Raw genomic sequence first — 20,026 nt, 5'->3', positions numbered from 1 at the left:
GCTTTGTCAGTGTGTCTGTGCCACTGGCAGCACGTCACATGGCGTGCTGTCGGCCCAGTCAGCTTTTTTCTTTTTAATTCCCCTTTTTCCTATTTTCTATTTTTTTTCAAACTTCGTAAATTCACCAAAAATAGCTTGGGACTCCAAATAATTTTCCGAAAATAAACTCGTATCAATTTCCTATAGGCTTAATTGTGTTTTTACCACCCAAAGTTTGGGGTGATTCCCACTTTACCACCCAGAACTTTATTTGTCTCACTTTACCACCCAAAGTTTACATTGATTCTCACTTTACCACCCAAAGTTTACATTGATTCCTACTTTACCCCCTGAATCTAGAGTGACAGAATAGACGGAAAAAGGTTAACTGGGACACGAAAAATAGTTTTGGGTGGTAAAGTGGGAATCAATGTAAACTTTGGGTGGTAAAGTGGGACAAATAAATTTCTGGGTGGTAAAGTGAGAATCAATGTAAACTTTGGGTGGTAAAGTGAGACAAATAAAGTTCTGGGTGGTAAAATGGGAATCAGTGTAAACTTTGGGTGGTAAAAACACAATTAAGCCTTTCTTATAACCTCAAAATAGTTAAATCACTTCCAAAAAGATTATAAAAATTTCTCATCTCATAATTTAATTATGAAAAATAAAAATAAATAAAATAATTACCAAACTTTTGAATTTCTTTTTCCAAAATTCACTTCCACACAACTAAATTTTAAAACCACAACCAAATGTATTAGTTAGTTAAAATAAAGTTAAAAAAAATTCTAATTTTTTTAACCAAACCTTAAGAACAAAGTTAAAAGATTTAAGTAACAATATTATCATAAACCAAAAATTCAAGATGTTGCATATGTGTTTGTCAAAAAATTGAAGTTGAGATATTGAATCGTTGAAAATTGAACTGGGGGTACTAACTTGCAATACAGTATACTTGATGTACTAAATTGCATTTTGTCCATAAAAAAAAAAAATAGTATATATGTGGCCTAATTTTATTGGTTAGATATGTCTCATTTATCCGACCAAGAAAAAAAAACAAAATCTTTCATTTTGTGTTATCCTCCACTGCACTACACGTGTAGGATCATATCTAACGGCTGCTAAGCTCCAAGTTCTAACCCCTTTCTTTCTCCGTTAATTTAGCTCTCCTCCTCCAACCATCCCCTCTCCTCGCACCATCTCTCTCCCTAAGTGCTATCCCGACCTGCTACGCACCATCTTTCAGTAAGTTTTCTTTCCAGAATTTTCATAATTGTTTTTTCTTTCAGAGTTGAAATGTTAGACACCTCACTTATATGCAAGAATGGTTGAAGTTCCATGGTTCAGTTGTTGGGTTTACTCTCGATTTATGAAAAATTGAAAATAAACCATATTTCGTCTCTGGGTGACCATCAATAAGGAAGAAAAAGAATGGGGTTACTGAGTAATGTAATGCTTTGTTAATTTATGAGAAGGGGTTATCTTGTATTTATAGCATTTTTCTTTGGATTACAATAGTGTGTGTTTCTATGGGTGTTGGGGGCTGTGTGCTATGGCCTGATTTTGCAACCATATGGTTTAAATACTGTTACTTTGCCACCCTGGCTTGATTTCATTGAACTTTTCTGTCAAAGTTAAACAGTTGCTCCTGAATTACCATCAGTGTTTCTATTTGATGAACAGAGGTTCAAAATCTACAAATTCCTCCGAAAAATCATCAATAATGGAGGTTTCATAAGTTCTGGTTTGTCAATGATGAATGATGATGCTCCATTTAACTTAATGGCAGAGTAACTGTGTGTGTGTGTATTGGGTGATGTGAGATCATACCAGACCCTTTTGTTCACTGAAAGCAACTTGAACTGCAATTTGGAAGTTCCTTAGCTCTATCTCATACTCTGAAATCGTCAAATTGTTATCTTGCTCTCTTTAGTCCTTTTTCGATTCATAATCGTCATCTTGATTTCAGAGAATTGTTTCAAGACATAGCACAGGTCTCAGCATATTTCTGCACCAAACTAGAACGTGATCATCTTTTTGGTCTAACGATTTGACAGGAGTAACCTATGAACATGGAGATAGGTACTGTGAGGTCAGATTTCTTCACCTTTAGTAAATATCTAATCACTTCACTTTGGCTTTACAGTTATCAAAAACATAAGTTCTTCATGATTTACTCTTGCACTGTACGTAATTTAGCATTGCTGACAATAGTAACCTAATCTCCATTTGAGTCTTTCATACTCATTGCATTGATGATGTAGTTAAGCATTTATCAATTTCATTCTTATATCTGTATTTTTATAATCTGGACAGGTGTTGCCTTGACAAACAAGTGCTATGGTTGTCAAGGAGAAATTCAAGAAAATTGGATTGTAAAAGTATCCACCCACTTCCATATATTGCGACTACTTGGAAAATAAAGTTGGGCTTTCACTGGTTGATAGATTCTCAAGTTTGTACTGGGAAGCATTCCCTGAAACATGTCTTCCAGAGAAGACATTCGATTCCCACTAGTTTGGAGGAATCATCATCAGTACAGGCAGAAAATTACTGTAGCAATGATGAATATGCACCTAAAGTTTCACAAGAAGAGCTTCTTGCTCAACCTTTTAGAAGTAATGAGGTAAGTTTATGCACTAATCTGTTGAACACAGTAAATTGGATTGTAAAATAAAAAGTTGCCACCCTTTATTTCCATGTTTATAGTCTTTGTGGTCCAAATCCATTTATCTTTTTCTTTATCTTTTAAATGATTTTTTTGTTTGGTACTGTGGTTTAATGATAAAATCCAGAAGTCCCTATTAAAAAAAAAGAAGATAAGACGTAGAAATGGCTATAAACTATTGCAATGGGTCTTCGAACTGGTCAAAGGAATTTAGTATAAAATGGTTAGATTGTTCTGGCAAAAGTTAGCACATAAGGTATTAACAATATTATCTGCCATGATTCTAATGGTGCTAAGTAAAAGGTCATTGCCTCGTGCATAGCAATAACGTGGGCAGTGTGGTGGGAAAGGAATTAAGCGTTTTTGAAGATTTTACAGGTGAAGGGGTAGAAGTTTTATTGAGTAAGTAAGGTTTTGGACTTCACTTTGGGCTTGGGTTTCTTCAGTGTTTTAGGAACTTCTTCTTTTTATTTTTATTTTTTCCTATTTTTGCAGATTGAAAAGCTGTCCTTGTCTAAATGTTATGGTTTTTGTTGTATGTTAGTTAGAGCTTTATAGCCTTTATTACATTGGCTGTTTTGTATTTATTGGATACCTTGTCTTCAAAGATTGTAATTGTTTTGATTTTAATAAAATTATATTTCTTATATTAAAAAAAAAAGTGCATAGCAATAACGTGTATCTGTGTCTGAAGAGAGTTTCTTAGTTTTAAGTCATGTCTAAGTTGTGCTTTCACGATTGTTGCTTTTCTATAATTCCTATGTTCATTTGTGGCTCTATTATGAATGTAGAATAAAGGATAAAACAATAGTGGGAATTTGCTAGAACTTCTTTTTTCTCTCTCTTTTTTTTTTTTTTTTTTCTAATTTTTTAATTTCTCCCTTAAATAATTCTTGGATGTGAACTATTGAATAAATTGATGAATTTTCCTCTTTCTTGTATTGCAAAAGTTTGTCTTAATTGCTGATGTTTCAGTAGATGTGAGTAAACCACATGCTGCAATAATAGATCACTTGTAATATATTAATGACCAATTAGGTGCAGCTCCAATACTAAATGATTGTTGCTGGCATCGATTTTTTATTGGTTTTGGTGCAACATTTTCTGTTGGACAAACATATTAGTTCTTAATTTTTAGATCTCTAGAACTAACTTATGCTGCAACTCTGTATCAGTTGAAGTCACTGCTTGCTGATTCTCAAAGAACAAAGCTCACTAAAAAACTAAGTGAAGCCAATCAACAGAACCGGTTCCTCAAACGGCAGGTTTGCATGCATTTCATACAATATGTCCTTTATAAAACAACTCCTAATTTACTATGTAATTTAAATTCATCTTCATTATTTTATTGCAGTGGCCCGCATTTTATATTGTTGCCATCTTTGTTAATATATTAGTAGATTTGACTCAATAACTGTCCACTATAAGAATTTTCACGTGGTTGGCCTATGCTATTGATAGTAAACCCAAAAGGTAAGCGGATGTGTTCATGTTAATGCATGGTGTTTTTGCAAAAAGCATAGGACTGAAGAGTAAAGACTATCACACAACAGAAAAGTAGATAAATACCTTAGACGTGCAGTAATTTTCAATTGTGGTCCATGAGTATGAATAAATACTCCATAATAAACAGTTCATCATGACAGGTGGAAAAGTAATCATAACTGAGAGACGAAGCATTAATATTCAAATTGGCTTGTTGGCTTGTTTAGCACCTTAGTATATCAATTATATAAGGCTTTTTTTTTTCCCCACTTTTGGTCCTTGAATTTTGACCTACATCACAATTCAGTACCTGAACTCTAATTTGTCCCATTTTACTCCCTACATTATTTTTTTAGTAAATTAGCTCCAAGTACCAAACCACTAATAAACTTGGTGTAAAGAACCTTAACTTATTAAAGTTGGTGTAAAGAATAGTTTCTGATTTTTTTACAGATGCACTGGCTTTTTTATTGGTGCATTGATTTCGCAGATGCACTTATTGTATTTTTACAAATGCACTGTCTTTTTTGCGCAGATGCATTGACTTCGCATATGCACTTGTTGTATTTTTGCAGATGCACTGATTTTTTTTTTCTTCTTCAAATGCATTGGGTTGACCCTTATTTGAATTTTGGCATTTAGCTCAACTTACTTGGTTGGTTGTCCTTTAGACCAACAATTTTTGTCGAACCCGACAGTCTAACGAACTCTTAATTTTTTGTGTCTAATAAGGCCAAAGTCAAACTTCTATGGGGGAACTTATAGGATACTAATGGTGTGTTTGAATGGAGAAAAAAATTTGGAATTTTTTCATCTAAGAATTTACATGTTCTAATTTTCTTGTTTGGGTCCATAAACACAGAATTTTTAAATTCTATGAGGAAAAAAACTTGGGATTTGAGGGCTATAAATTTCACTTAAATTAGTGTCATTTTCAAAATTCCAATTTTTACGAAAGAAAAATAAGTCGTGTCCACCCATAACCTTGCCAATTAATCACAATACAACCACCACTACCACCATGCTGTCGCCGCGGCCGCCACCACTCACCACTATCATCACCGCTGCCACCACCATCACCACCACCATTGTCGCCGTCGCCGCCACCATCACCACCACTATTGTCGCTGTCGCCGCCACCACCACCATCTCCACCACTGCCGCCGCCGCCACCACCATCTCCACCACCGCTATTGCCGTCACCCCAATTTTCGCCGCCGCCACCACCATCGCTACCACCGCTGTTGCTGTCACCCCAATTTTCGCTGCCACCATTTTTCTCACTGCTTGTGGCCCATCATCCCTACCACCATCACCATCACTAATTTATAATTGATGCATCAAAAAATAAAACTAGTATAATTTCGTATTTAAATTCCATTATGTTTATATGTTTGCCAAACAAAAGATTTTAAACAGTCTAGAATTTTAAATCACTTCATTTTAAATTCCATCATTTGTAAATTTCTTAGTAGTTTCAAACTACTGTACTTCATCCAAACGCACAGTAAAGGGTGCATTTATTCATTTTCAAGGATAAAATGAATATGCTTTAAGCAGCAGAGTCATTATGGATATTTATTATTTAGAATTAAGTTTACAGACTGACATCATATTTTGGTCCCTTATCTGGACAGTTGCAGATAAAGGAGGATGCGTTGGTTAACTTCAAAAGTGAACTTGCTGTCATGGAACTTGAAATTCAGGTTACACTTTTTACAACTGGTTGTTGTCTGCACTTCTTGCATGAGCATAATGTTATCACAAGTGACTAATTTAAGTCCCCAGAGATCAACATTGTTATCACGTGACTAGTGTAAGTCCCAAGAGATCGACATTCTTGCTTCCATATTTGGCCTCTTTAACATGTCTACAAAATCCTTTTGTAGGCTGTAGTTTAAGTACCATTTTGGAAGGAGCGGAGAATTCCTGTCTTGATTTTGATATATTGTTGGACTCATATCCTATGCCAAGTACATTTGGTTAGATGTCTATAATTGCTTGATTTCAAGAGCCAACCTTCTTAGATTCTGCCAAAATAGTAATGGATTTTTTTTAAAAAAAAAATTCCAAATGTAGACTCTATATATATATTATAAATAATTACCCACTATTTACATTGCTCTACTAATACCATTCCATTTTTTGTATGGTGAAGCGAATATTTACTAATAGCATTCCATTTCCATTACAGTACAAGAATGCTAGGTGTCCTCTATCATCAGCACCAGATTATTTCTCTCACTGCAACTCTGCTTAGAGATGCTGGACAGGCTTGAAAGTTGCTTAAGTTAGCTTATTTGGCATGCTAGGATTAGAAATTCTGAAGGTTCCATGATTTGGTTTGATGGAGAAAAGGTGTTTAGGTATTAAAGCAGTGTAGGAGAGAAGTTTAAGCTGCTGTCTGGTTTCTGTAGCAATGCACAGTAGAAAAGAGATGTCCAACAATAAACCAACAGAAAAAATGAGATAGAAAGCAATAGGATGAATTTTGGAATGTAATAAGTGAGTTCTAGACAAGACCCATGAGAAACTCTCCAATCTGATTGTTTCTGCAAAGAGTGTATACAAAGTCTCTTAAGAGAGTACTTATTAGTATTCTAGCTCTTGATTTCTTTAATTGATATCTGTTTTTTCTTAGCCCTTCAGAAATACTTAAAAACTCACACATGACTATTTAAAAAGAAAACTAGGAGCATAACTGTCATCTACCAAATAACATAATATAAAAAGTTACCAGATGAAATATTTCTTAAGAATTTTTTAATTTTTTATATCATGATAACAACTTAATATACACATAGGCTGTGCTTGGTTGTCTAGAAAGCTATGATAAGATATGTTTCTTAAGAAATGTGAATGATAAGAAAAGAAGTGGAGATTAATTTTCTTGGTTGTGTTTGGATAGAAGGAAAAGGAATCCTGAAATTTTTAAACTGGGTAGTTTGGTTAGCTAGAAAGATGCCGGGAAGTTATTGACTAGTTACGTGTATAATTTTTTATTTTCATAGTTCTTGTTAGTTACAAGGATTCTGGATTATTCCAGTCCCACCAGTACTGTCTAATTTGGAGGATGAGATTTGTAAGAAAGTTTGAAGACTCTTTCCCTGTGGTCCCACAACTTTTTGGTAAACCAACTTACAAAAATATTGTAGGGAAGTTGTGAGAATGACACAGCATCTGCAAAGTCGGCCTACATTCCCATATTTCACTTTCCTTTTTTGTCAACCAAATAGACCCAGAAGGACTAAGTTTGACTCCCCGAAGATTTTCATTGTAAAACATTGTGGAGGGATTGCAAAAAACTAAATTTATGCCCCTGCATATAAAATGCATTCTAGAGAAAATGACTCATGTTAAAGGTTATTTTTTCATGCATCACGTTATTCAATAAGGTCCAAGACTTGTGATGTCATGATTCCTTTAGTTGTTCTAATGGGCAGGCTTTGGTGAAATTGGCAGAAGAAAATACTAAATCTGTCATTCCAGAAGGTTCAAGAAAGATTAATGGGAAATACATTCAATCTCACCTTCTTTCCCGTATAGAAGGTAACTTGCTATAGAATGACTTATTTATTCCTCTTTGAGTCGTGTCAATTTCTGCTGCTAAAATTGTTTCTCTTTCTGATGTAAGAAAAATTTGATTAGAAAGCATCTACGGGGTGCAACTGATTATGCACAAGGAGAGTATACAAAGATTAAAAATGTACAAGCAAAATCTGTAAAATTAAAACATAGAAGACATGGGGGTAAAGCTAGACATCTACAAAAATTAGTCTTTGAACATGGGTTTTGATCTCAAACAGAGAATGCTCCACCCGTTCAAAAACCTAATATTCCTCTTATATTTTTCCTTTAGGAAACAAAACTTTATTGGTAAAATAACTACAGAAACAGGGAGATGGACAAGCAGTCCACCTAGGTAACAGCAACTAAAAACACAATAAACAAAGCCCCACTGAACACAAAACTCCAGACTAATTAAGATGAATTAATCTAAAAGGAACATCCCGAAAGTGCTTAGATCAAGACACCTATAAGGAAGCAAGAAATCTAATTCTTTTAAAAAATTCAACTCCTCTTCTGGATCCTCAAATATGTTTTCCTCTCCAACCACAACCCAAATAGAAGCCAGCTTTACACAATGTCAAAGTTTAAAGGCTCTCCTATTGACTCCCACCCCCTAGAAAGACCTGAGTCAACAAAAAATAGCAGCCTCCTGGAACAACCACTACAAACCAAATAAATGCAACAACTCACACCTGAAATGTGAAGAGAACGAAGAATGTAAGATGTTTCAGTCAATTCACCGCTATTTTCGAGTTACACTTGATTGAATTTAAATAAAACTAAACTTAACTAAAGCAGTTACATGCTTAAACATATAGAGAAAAATAGAATTTCAAGTATGCATTAAGGCATTGAATGCACCACCAAAACCATTGCAGGAATGTAACATTGATTTATGATCTACATTCAAAATTTTCAGCTGGCACTGAAAATCTTTTGCTTTCCCTTTTCTTTGTCGAACAGAAAACGCAACTTTTATTGCGAATAAACCATAGACTACATACAATCTGTGGACAAGATGTCCACTACCACAAAACAACAATAACCAGACCAAAACTAGAATCTATCTAACAGCATCTGCTATATCTTGAACACAATTCACCATATAATAATGAGATAAGAAACATCAAAGAACTCAGTACAAAAGGTTAAATCCAGAGCATTGCATGTCTTTACAAGGCAAAATGAAAGATTTAATATTAACAAATAATTAATATACCTTGACTAATAAAAATAATCAAGCTACCTGCATATGCAAAAACATGTAAGGTAAAAATTTTGTTCATTAGAAATTAGAGAAACAAGCTGTTTAAACATTAAGAATTTCATTCAGATAAAAAATCAAATAGACAATTCACTCAAGTTTTGGGGCTTCATCTCAACCTTAACCAAGAGAGCTTAGAGATCCTTAATTAACAATCTCATAACCGAAAGTAAAGCCCAACATTAGAAAAAAAATATAAAAAATTAGAAAATAAAGAGAAATAATAACAATGAAAGTCCCTTTGACTATGCAGCAAATTTTCTTCCTTTCCTTTACATTGCTTCTTCAATCTTCCCCAGAAATGCTCTCGTCTCCACAATTCCTCCCATTCTGTTATTTCATCTCTTTTTATAGCATGATGGTCCTCCTAAGGTGCAGCTTCCACGAAGTCCTCTTCTACTAATTTTTCGTTTTTTAGCTGATGCAGTTTCCCTTCTCTTAGCTCATGCCATTTTACTTTTATTTTTTATTTTCTATTTTCATCCCCCAAAATGCCGGTTCTTTTTAAATTGCTCTCAAGAAGTCCTTTCACAACGAACTAAGCCTTTAGCTGCAGACAGAAATTTAACCAAATTGGTCCACACCATTCTTATTTTGCCAATTTACTCTCTCTTCTAATAATGAATGTTGTGGGCCCAACACCGAAAGTTCTCTAATCTCACAGTTTTCTCCTATAGGCACTATGCTCCTCATCAATGAAGTGGCTGCCCAAGTTGTATGTTAATCAAAATTTAAACCTTGCATATCCTGCAGTTGATTAATTTTTGAGCCGTTACATTTTAAGTATCTGCTGTGAGATGTGAATTTATTTCTCAACTGAAAATTCCTCTTCCCCCCTCAACCTCTCAAAAAAATAATAATAATAATAATAATAAAAATATCATTGCATTGATTAAAAATTGAATTCGTTCTTCAGAGCATTTTATTTGAAGAAAAAATATTAAAAAAAGGACTAAACATAATTTCGATATAATATGCTCATCAAGAGGTTAGAGTCTTTAGCTAGAGACCTGGGATGTGAGATAGGTGTGTGGCCTTTGAGGTACTTAGGTGTTCCATCGGAGACAATCCGGCCAAGTGAGTTATCCTTTGGGGATCCAGTAGTAGAAGTTAGGAAAAGGTGAGTAGAGAAGAGGTTGTGTTTTACTTTTCTCGAGTTGAGAGAGCCAAGAGGTTCTTTATGATGTCCTTGAAAATACATGGGTTTTCTCATCTTATGGAATTTCTGAAAGTTGTTGTTGGGATAATATTTGGTTTCCCAGGTTTTTAAGATTTTCATGTGCTAACAAATAATACTATTGCATGTGTGTGTCTGTATGTGTAGCTGTACATGAAAAATTGAAGGAACAGATAAAGGATGTTGTTGCTGCACAATCCAAGGAGGTTCCCCTTTTTTGGTGTGGCATGGCCGAGGTAAACATGCAACCTTACATTATGTCAATCCTTTTGGTGTGGTAATAGCAAGTGACTTTTTGCCATTGTCATAGCAAGTGACTTTTTACCGATAGGCTCGTGATTCGACTCTGATGATCATGGAATGGTGCCAATATCTAGTCCTTGTTGGGCTGATCTAAAATGGGAAAATCAGGCACATTACAGTTCTGTAATGAAATTTTAAAGTTTTAGTTCTATAGATGAGATTTTGAGGCATATATTTTTAAAAGAATGTGCCTTTGTTATGGTATCAGAGTGTGCAAGTTATGGGCACATTTGATGGTTGGAGTCAAGGAGAGCATTTATCACCGGAGTATAGTAGTTCTTTCACTACATTCTCGACAACATTAATGCTGAGACCCGGAAGGTACCTAGTCACTCAGCTATTCCTCTTCTTCTTCTCCCCTTTCTTCAGTCTTACCCATATTTTTGTATTTGAAGGTATGAAATCAAGTTCTTGGTGGATGGAGAATGGAAGCTTTCACCAGAATTTCCTACAGTTGGCGAGGGATTAATGAAAAATAACTTGTTAATAGTGGAATAGCTTGGGTCCACGGTCATGGCATAATATGTGTCAACTAATAATACTTGTTTAGAATGATATTCTCCCTTTATTTATTTTAGTCCTTAATTGTGCTTCTGATGTACAGCAAGTAAACTACAATTTTAATAACCAGACCAGAAACAAAAAGGAACCTAGCACCTTAACTGGGTCTGCAAAAGCAAAACTGTAGTTTTGTATCTTTGTATTTGATTAAAGAGCGATAATTGAGTGTTGGCGCGTTGCAAGTTTAAGGGCTTGTTTGGTATGCTGGAGGGGACTGTCTTATGTAGGGTTGGGTTCGGATCGGTAACTGAACCGAAACCCCTAAACCAAAGACCGAACTGAACCCCTCCGGTAAGCCTCCATGGCAACCGAGATCGAGACCGGCAAGCTGGTAAATCGATGTCTGGTCAACCGAAGAATCCGGTCGGCTCGGCTCGGTCATGGGCCTAGACTGAACACATGTTGGGCCATGTTTTGGGCCACATTTTTGGGCCTTGACTCCATTCACTAATTTAGTATAATATATTAATATTATGGTTTAGGGTATTTTTAATTAGTTTATATATATATATTTAAAAACATATAAATTAAAATTATAGGGGTTTATAAATTTATATATGTTTTATATAAATTATAGAAATGTATTATATAAAATTATAAATTATTTATTAGAAATGTATAAGAATTGTATTAGAAATGTATAAAAATGAATTATGTAAATGATTTGTTAAGTATATTCGGTTCGGTTCGGTTTACCGACGGTTTAAGGATATGGGAACCGAATCCGAGTCCAAACCTCCCGGTTCGGTAGTCAAACCGAACTTCTGGTACGGTTTTATTTCGGTATGGTTTTTTTTGGTATCGGTTGAGCCGGTTTCGGGCTCGGCCTCGGTTTTTCGGTCAACCCGACCCAGCCCTAGTCTTATGTCAATCAGAATGTATTGGACTATACAGAATTGTAATATACTGTATTATGCTTAGTATTGTTGTATGCTACTGTATTTTATCGCACTAAGACGAACGGATCGAATTGAATTATAACTCATTTACGGTGGTCCCAATTTGTCAATAAAATGGGGTTCCTCGCAAAAAATTTGCAAAATCTGCCAGGATTGTTTAGCTTGGCTGAAAGGGTGTCCGACGGGTTTGAAAGTGCAGGGAAAAAACTATTCATGGCGGATAAGTCACTAAATCCGTTAGGAAATTAAATACGTCCTGGATTTAAATCCAATAGGAAAAGTTCTCGCGTCGAATAAACCCTAGCGCATTTACTATTTGTGTCAGACAGAATCTACATAAAAAGTAATAAAATATCTGAAAATTCTCATTCCTAGTAGATATAACTGCCATAATCATATAATATTTGAAAAAAATTATATTTGAAATAATTTATATAAATATAAAATAAACTAATAAAATTCACATTAAATTTAAAATAATAATTATCTGTTAGAATAAATATAATATTGTCACACAAATTTGCCAAAATAAATATAATAATGTCACATATATCCGCCAAAATAAAATAAGTATCGTACACATCCGCCGGGAAAGATAAATAGCCAAAACAGAGTAATATAGTGTCTTACACATCCGCCAGGAAAGGTAAAGCCAGTAAAGGTAAACATCGGTGTTGACTGTCCCTAGAATTGTAGTGGATCGTTCCAAGTAACTTGGGTAAAACCTTCTCATGGCTATTATCAAATGAATGTAGATGGTGCCTGTGACCTTGCTTCGGGTCATCGAGGTGTGGGTTCCATTATTAGGAATGAAGAAGCTGAATTAATGGGGGCCCTTGCCAAGCACTCTGTAGGTGACATTTGGGTGCTTGCATGGGACGCTGGGCTTTTTCCTCCTGAGGTTGAATCCGACTCTTTCGAAGCTTGCCGCTTACTTAAGGACTCAGATGTGTGTTTGGCTGATTTGGGTAATATTGTTGAAGATGTCAAATGTATGCTTTCTTACTTACATTTTCGATCCTCGGATTGTTTTTTGCCCTCGAGAAGTTAACCGGGTTTCTCATGAATTGGCCCATGTTGCTCTTCCAAGGGGGGATCTATTGATGTGGTTAGAAAAGGGTCCAAGTTCGCTTATGAATCTTTTGTCTGCGAATCTCCTTGTAATCGAGTCTACATCTTATTATTCGTATTAATGTTAAATACTAGTCAACACTAATCTGACAAGTTTAATTAGTTATGTTGAATGACGCAATCCGTTTATAATCTTATCAATCGGGTTGACCCATATATCTTATGAACTAAAACTTAAACTTAATTTCTTGTACTTTAAACTAAAGTAGTTACTCATGCATTACCTTTAAAACATAAAAAACATATTTAATCATAATAATAAACATATTTAGTCATAATTCAACAATAGATCGATCATATAATACATATTAAAAATTGAGAAAAATTATTATTTTTCTTCGTATAATACTAGTTAAACATGTTTAACTTGTTACAATCGTGTTACACTACTTTACACTAACTTAACTGGTATACTATTCGTGTTCGTGTCATGAAATGGTCAACCCAAACCCGCTAACTTTGTGTCGGGTTCGAGTCGTGTTATCGTGTCGCGTCAAAATTTGTCACCCTTAGTGTAACTAGTTTTTTTTTTTTTTGGCCAAGTAGTGTAACTAGTTTCTACACCCTTAGTCTCATATGACCACTTATTGTGAGAGTAAGAGTGTATATCCTGATTACAACCAAATTTTTCTCCAATCGATATATATATATATATATATATATAGAGTGGATAAGATTTTTCCTATATATGGAGTAAGAGTGTATATCCTGATTACAATCAAATTTTTCTCCCGTCAATATATATATGGAGTGGATAAGATTTTTCTTATATATGGAGTAAGAGTGTATATCCTGAATTCCTGATTAAATTTTTCTCCGATCGATATATATGGAGTGCATAAGAAAAATTTGATTAGAAAGCATCAACAGGGTGCAACTCATTATGCACAAGGAGTGTATACAAAGATTAAAAATGTAAAACCAAAATCTGTAAAATTCAAACATAGAAGACATGGGGGTAAAGCTAAACATCTACAAAAATTAGTCTTTGAACATGGGTTTTGATCTCAAACAGAGAATGCTCCACCCGTTTAAAAACCTAATATTGCGCTTATATTTTTCCTATAGGAAACAAAACTTATTGGTAAAATGACTATAGATACAGGGAGATGGACAAGCAGTCCACCAAGGCAACAGCAACTAAAAACACGAAATAAACAAAGCCCGACTGAACACAAAACTCCAGACAAATTAAGATGAATTATTCTAACAGGACATCCCGAAAGTGCTTAGATCAAGACACCCACAAGGAATCAAGAAATCTAATTCTTTTAAAAAATTCAACTCCTCTTCTGGATCCTCAAATATGTTTTCCTCTCCAACCACAACCCAAATAGAAGCCAGCTTTACACAACGTAAAAGTTTAAAGGCTCTCCCTATTGACTCATATAAAATTAACTAAAGCAGTTACATGCTTAAACATATACAGAAAAATAGTATTTCAAGTATGCATTAAGGCATTGAATGAACCACCAAAAGTCCAAAACCATTGCAGGAATGTAACATTGATTTATGATATATACTCAAAATTTTCAGGTGGCATTGAAGATCTTTTGCTTTCCCTTTAAAAATATTATCATGTAGATGTCCACAACGACAAAACAATAACTAGACCAAAACTAGAATCTGTCTAACCGCGTCTGCTATATTTAGAACACAACACCATATAATAATGAGAAAAGAAGCATCAAAGAACTCAATACAAAAGTTTAAATATATCCAAAGCAATGCATGTCTTTTCAAGGCAGAATGAAAGATTTAATTTTATCAGATAATTTATAATATACCTTGACTAATAAAAATAATCTAGTAGCAAATGCAAAACATATATGGTAAAATTTTGTTCATTAGAAATTAGAGAAACAAGCTGTTTAAACATTAAGAATTTTATTCAGATAAAAAATCAAACAAGCAATTCACTCAAGTTGTGGGGGTTCATCTCAACCTTAACCAAGAGAGGTTAGATATCCTTAATTAACAATTTCATAATCCTCTTATTTCAACCGTTGTGCGCAGATCACACAGAAGGGTTGTTTTGGTTAGCTAAGCCAGCAGCAGAACTCTCTACTCTTTGTTTGGAGCTTTCCTTCACAGTCTTCTTCTCATTATTTCCTTCACACATCAAAATCATCATATAAGAGAAATAAAATATTATTAATTCAAATTGATACAAAAATGCTAGGAATACTACACTCGTTTGCACTACATGCATGTGTAGCAATCTATTAAGTATATACGTACATATAGTACCAAAGATGTAGTACCACTAGTATTACACTATTGATTAATTAATGAGTTGCTAGACAATATATATATATATATATATTTTGCTAGGTTGATATAAACAAAAATAAATAATATATAGCATATATGCATATGTCCTACCTCTATATATGAATGTATCTTATACATTAGGCTTATATAGTGTATATACAGCCATGTGATGTACCTTCTTTTGATTCATTCATATTTGAATTAGAGCCATTGACGAGGTTATTATAGAAATCTTGATAAAACTTTTCAACTGACTGCACAGGTTCTTCTTTGTAGACATGGGTTGTGCTTGCCATAAATTCGTTTGCTGCTGAACTTTTTTTGTTCTTTCCTCTTCGTGCATGTGGTGGAAGAATCTCATTCAATTCGAACTTATCTACTTCAACAAGTGAACGGCACATGAGGTTTGTTTCCTTGTGGTAATAGTACTGCAACCAAACCGTTTCTAATCAATATTTGTACATATATCAATGTACTAGTTATCTAGAACTATAACCATTAATTAAGAATTTAATGGTAATGCTTGGGAATATCACTACAAGAAAAAGGCTCATAAGGCACAAGCAATAAGACACAAATATAGTTTTGTGACATATATGTTTATTATTGAGCACAAATATAAGTAATTACGTGTTCTTCAGTTTTATGGCACATATGATAGTGTCACTACAATTGTGTCCAATTTATATTGTGTTATGCCTAGAATATTGCTCCTGTCATTTCAATGTAAGCAAGAATAGTGATTATACTTTAAACTTTTTAACAGGCACAAATATTCGTGTTTGAATCTGACATCTATCTATGACAACCCCACTTTTCAACTGACTGCGGAGGTTCTTCTTTGTAGACATGGGTTGTGCTTGCCATAAATTTGTTTGCTGCTGAACTTTTTTTGTTCTTTCCTCTTCGTGCATGTGGCGGAAGAATCCCATTCAATTCAAAATTATCTACTTCAACAACTGCACATAAGGTTTGTTTCCTTGTGGTAATAGTACTGCAACCAAACTGTTTTTAATTAGTATTTGTACATATATCAATGTAATAGTTATCTAAAACTATAACCATTAATTAAGAAGCTAATGGTAATGCTAGGGGATAGCACTACAAGAAAAAGGCTCATAAGGCACAAGCAATAAGTAGACACAAATCTAGTTTTGTGACAACATGTTTATTATTGAGCACAGATATAAGTAATTACGTGTTCTTCACTTTTGTGGCACATATGATGGTGTGCGTCCCTACAATTGTATCCTATTTATATTGTGTTATGTCTAGAATTCTCCTATCATTTCATTATAAGCAAGAATAGTGATTATACTTTTAAACTTTTTAATAGACACAAATAGTTGTGTTTTAATATGTGACAACTCCAACACATAAAGGGCTCTTAATTGGGCACAAATGTTAACATATGTCTTGATACATTTGACAAATTTGTCTTATCCTATAAGTTCCTTTTTTTCAATCTAAACTTGTGTTGCAAATTTAGATCTCAAATGATATGGCAGTATATGTATCAGTGGTTTACTTGTCAATAAATAAACCTCAAGGTCGACACATATGTAAATATATGGAATACTACCTATATATCATTTGAGATCCAAATTTAGAGCATAATTTATATTATACTTCAATAATCCAAGGTACGTGGGCCAAATGAATTACCTTATCATATTTTCCATTTGAGCGCTGTCTAAGTTGGAAAATCCATTTATCCCGCCATTGACACTAGCTTTTTTGATTCACTGACATTTGCCGCACTTGAAGTCATTTGATCCTTAGGAGTTATTCCAATATGTAATCACATATGCAAGCAAGTGAACGTGTGTGTATATATATATATATATATATATATATATATGAATAGTTTTTAAGACAAATATTTATGAATCCAAAGCATTATGTCAAAAAGCATTGTACCTGCTAGTTTAAAGTATATGTGAACAAGATACAATTATATACATAATTCAATTAATTCAGAAAAATTGTTTTGATGGATGTATATATTAAATATCATAAATTCTTTTTTAAAATATCATAAATTCAAAATTTTATTTTTAAAATATCATAAATTTAAAACATGCAAATACATATTTTAGTTACATAACTTACATATAGCATGGAGGGTTAGTGTCGTGGCCCAAAGAGAGAAAAAGAGTAGAAAAATGTTAAAATGTAAATGTCAAATTACACATTTAGTCCATATATTTTGCTATATAATTTCCAATTTTTTTTCCATAATTTAAAAATAAATTACAGCCCTGTAGTTCAAATTAGAAAATTGAAAATCAAGCCTGAATGTCTAATCTAACTGAAACAATAAAATGAATATATGGAGCTATGACGTGGCCGGTCATCCCTAAATTCCATAATTTCTAAACAAAAACTTCCAAATCCATGTCACTTAGATCATTTCAAATTGATATCACTAAAATATATTATCTTTAGAGTTAGACAACTTTCCTTAGTAAATATATATTGTTCTCGTCTCTAATAATTTCAAAACTTTCAAAGCCCCACACATAAAAGTAGACATACATTGTTCTTTCTCATTGGAGTAATTGCAAAATCACTAGGAAGTCAGTATGATAATGGAATTACAAGAGTTGCCTCAGTCGAATTTGTTTCCACTTCCTTTGATGGTCTTGGTGAATGTTGCTTCAACCAAACATATTTCAAAACATATGTACACTGCTACAAAACAACTTATTCATGGCGGTCTTAATTGTAAGATTAAGTTGGACATTCCTTGTTCATTTAGGAATCAGCAAATCACCAACGCTTCTTAATGTACAAGCAAGTTGACTGTTATCAGAAAACCTTTTCAGTATAGGACTAGGATACTTATACACTTGAAGGACTTATACAATTATACAAGACAAAGGAATTAAGTAATTGATGCATATAGAGTTCCATGAGGATTGTAAATCCGAGAATCCTTTAATGGGAGGGACTTGGATTTCAGGGGACTCTATATAAGCATGGTCCCTGGTCACACAGCAGGTAAGTAGTCTATGCATTCTGCCCCATTGCGTGAGAGACTCGAGCTGTGCTGATTGGAAGGCTGTTGCTGCTCACTTGTGTGCTTTAATCCAATTGCATAATGGCTTCACCAGGTCAGTAGAGTTGTTTTCTGGTATTGGCACTGGAATGACAATTGGTTAATATGATAAGGCTTGTGTTTTGTGTATTGTGTGGATGTAATTATACTTACATGTGGTATCAGAGCCACCATACACAATTTAAAGACCAAGATTCAGCATATATCGTTGTTCTCTGCTTTAATACCATATTACATGAATTTAGTTTCTTCACTAAAATTTTGGTTTTCTGGTTTATGGTTATTGTGATCTTTTAGGAATAACTCACATAAGTATATTTTTCTTGATCCTGTGAAATACATGTCTTTTTTTTATATCATGCTTACAGGGGTATTTTAATTGCATGATGCTTTGATTGTATCTTAAGTTTTCATATCAATTTTTACATGTATTAAATTTATCTCTCAGTAATATGCATGTTTTATTTGTTTTGAATCATGTATATGTTTTTTTCCTTTATTCCGCTGTGCAATAATTCTTTTTTGCTTAACTCATTAAAAGAATTTTGATCTGACTCTTGATCATAGTTCTCATGTTGTCAGAAATCAAAAATACTTCTGCAACATGGAAACTATACTCAAGATAACAATTTTTAGCACAGATCAAATAATAATAATTCTGCATTTATAGACATCAGTTGGCATCATCTAAATTGGTATGCCATCTAATTACTGAAGGCCATAATCGATTATGTCATGAGCTACTTATAAGATCAAGTTATTCTTTTGACTGTTCTTACTGCTAAACAAATTGCAGCAATGAATACTCGAAACAAGTGATCTTATAACAAACTCATGACATAATAAAGACTATAAAAGATCCTTGCTGCATGAACAACAAATTTGAGTCATACATCAAGGCTCTTATGCAGTGTGGGGCATTTACAATACAGTTTTGTGAATCAAATTTTAGTATATGTTTTTTGATTGATTCAATTTAAAATGCAGCATCTATGAGTTTTACTAGTATTGAACCCCTCAATGGTCACAATTTCAAGAAGTGGAGGCAGGACATCGAAATTGTACTGGGACTCAATGATTTGGATTTAGCACTTAGGGAAGACAAACCAGCTGCACTAACTGCAACCAGTACTCAAGAAGAAAAGGTCAAGTTTGAAAAATGGGAGAAGGCAAACAGAATGTCACTTTTGATCATGAAGAGGGCTATGGCTGATATAGTCAAGGGAGGGATTGAGGACAATGCGAGTGCAAAAGCTTATCTTGAGACTATCACTGATAAGTACAAGGAATCTGAAAAAGCAGAGACAAGCAACTTGATGGCTGCACTGACCACTAAGAAATTCGATGGAAAAGGTAGTGTAAGGGAATTTATTATGTCTTTAATTGACATTGCAGCAAAACTAAAGGCTCTAAAGATACCTATAGTTGATGAATTTGTTGTTCATCAAGTACTGTGTTCACTACCAGATCAATATGAACATCTCATCACTATCTACAGTGCTCAAAAGGAGAAATGGACTCTTAATGAGCTGATAGGGATGTGTGTTCAGGAGGAAGAGAGATTTAAAAAGGGCAAGGCTGTAGCAGAAGTTAATTTCGTCCAACAAGGAACCAACAACTCTGGTAAGAAGGTTTACAAAAACAATAAGAA

General features: G+C 33.9%; 1 protein-coding gene across 4 annotated transcripts; it reads left to right on the top strand.

The window, feature by feature from the left end:
* The first annotated feature begins 1,093 nt into the window (after window positions 1-1,093).
* LOC147291957 (PROTEIN TARGETING TO STARCH (PTST)) lies at window positions 1,094-11,179 on the top strand. Of its 4 annotated transcripts, XM_086236950.1 has the most exons (10): window positions 1,184-1,227; window positions 1,666-1,772; window positions 1,952-2,074; window positions 2,299-2,608; window positions 3,826-3,915; window positions 5,773-5,841; window positions 7,579-7,684; window positions 10,294-10,382; window positions 10,658-10,770; window positions 10,845-11,179. In XM_086236950.1, the coding sequence occupies exons 3-10, from the start codon at window positions 2,049-2,051 to the stop codon at window positions 10,945-10,947; spliced, it is 906 nt and encodes a 301-aa protein (XP_086093076.1). In that variant the 5' UTR covers window positions 1,184-1,227; window positions 1,666-1,772; window positions 1,952-2,048; the 3' UTR covers window positions 10,948-11,179. The 4 variants fall into 4 exon arrangements, 3 of the variants coding, with proteins under 3 accessions (XP_086093077.1, XP_086093075.1, XP_086093076.1); XR_015121202.1 differs by lacking the exon at window positions 1,666-1,772 and having other exon boundaries at window positions 1,094-1,227; window positions 10,478-10,770; window positions 10,845-10,881; XM_086236951.1 differs by lacking the exon at window positions 1,666-1,772 and having other exon boundaries at window positions 1,094-1,227; window positions 5,779-5,841.
* The last annotated feature ends 8,847 nt before the right edge of the window (window positions 11,180-20,026 follow it).

Source organism: Dryas octopetala, chromosome 3, assembly GCF_963921425.1.
Source record: "Dryas octopetala chromosome 3, drDryOcto1.1, whole genome shotgun sequence".
NCBI classification, from domain to species: Eukaryota; Viridiplantae; Streptophyta; class Magnoliopsida; order Rosales; family Rosaceae; genus Dryas; species Dryas octopetala.
Note: the sequence above shows the minus strand (reverse complement) of the source record. Positions and strands in the feature narration are given on the sequence as shown.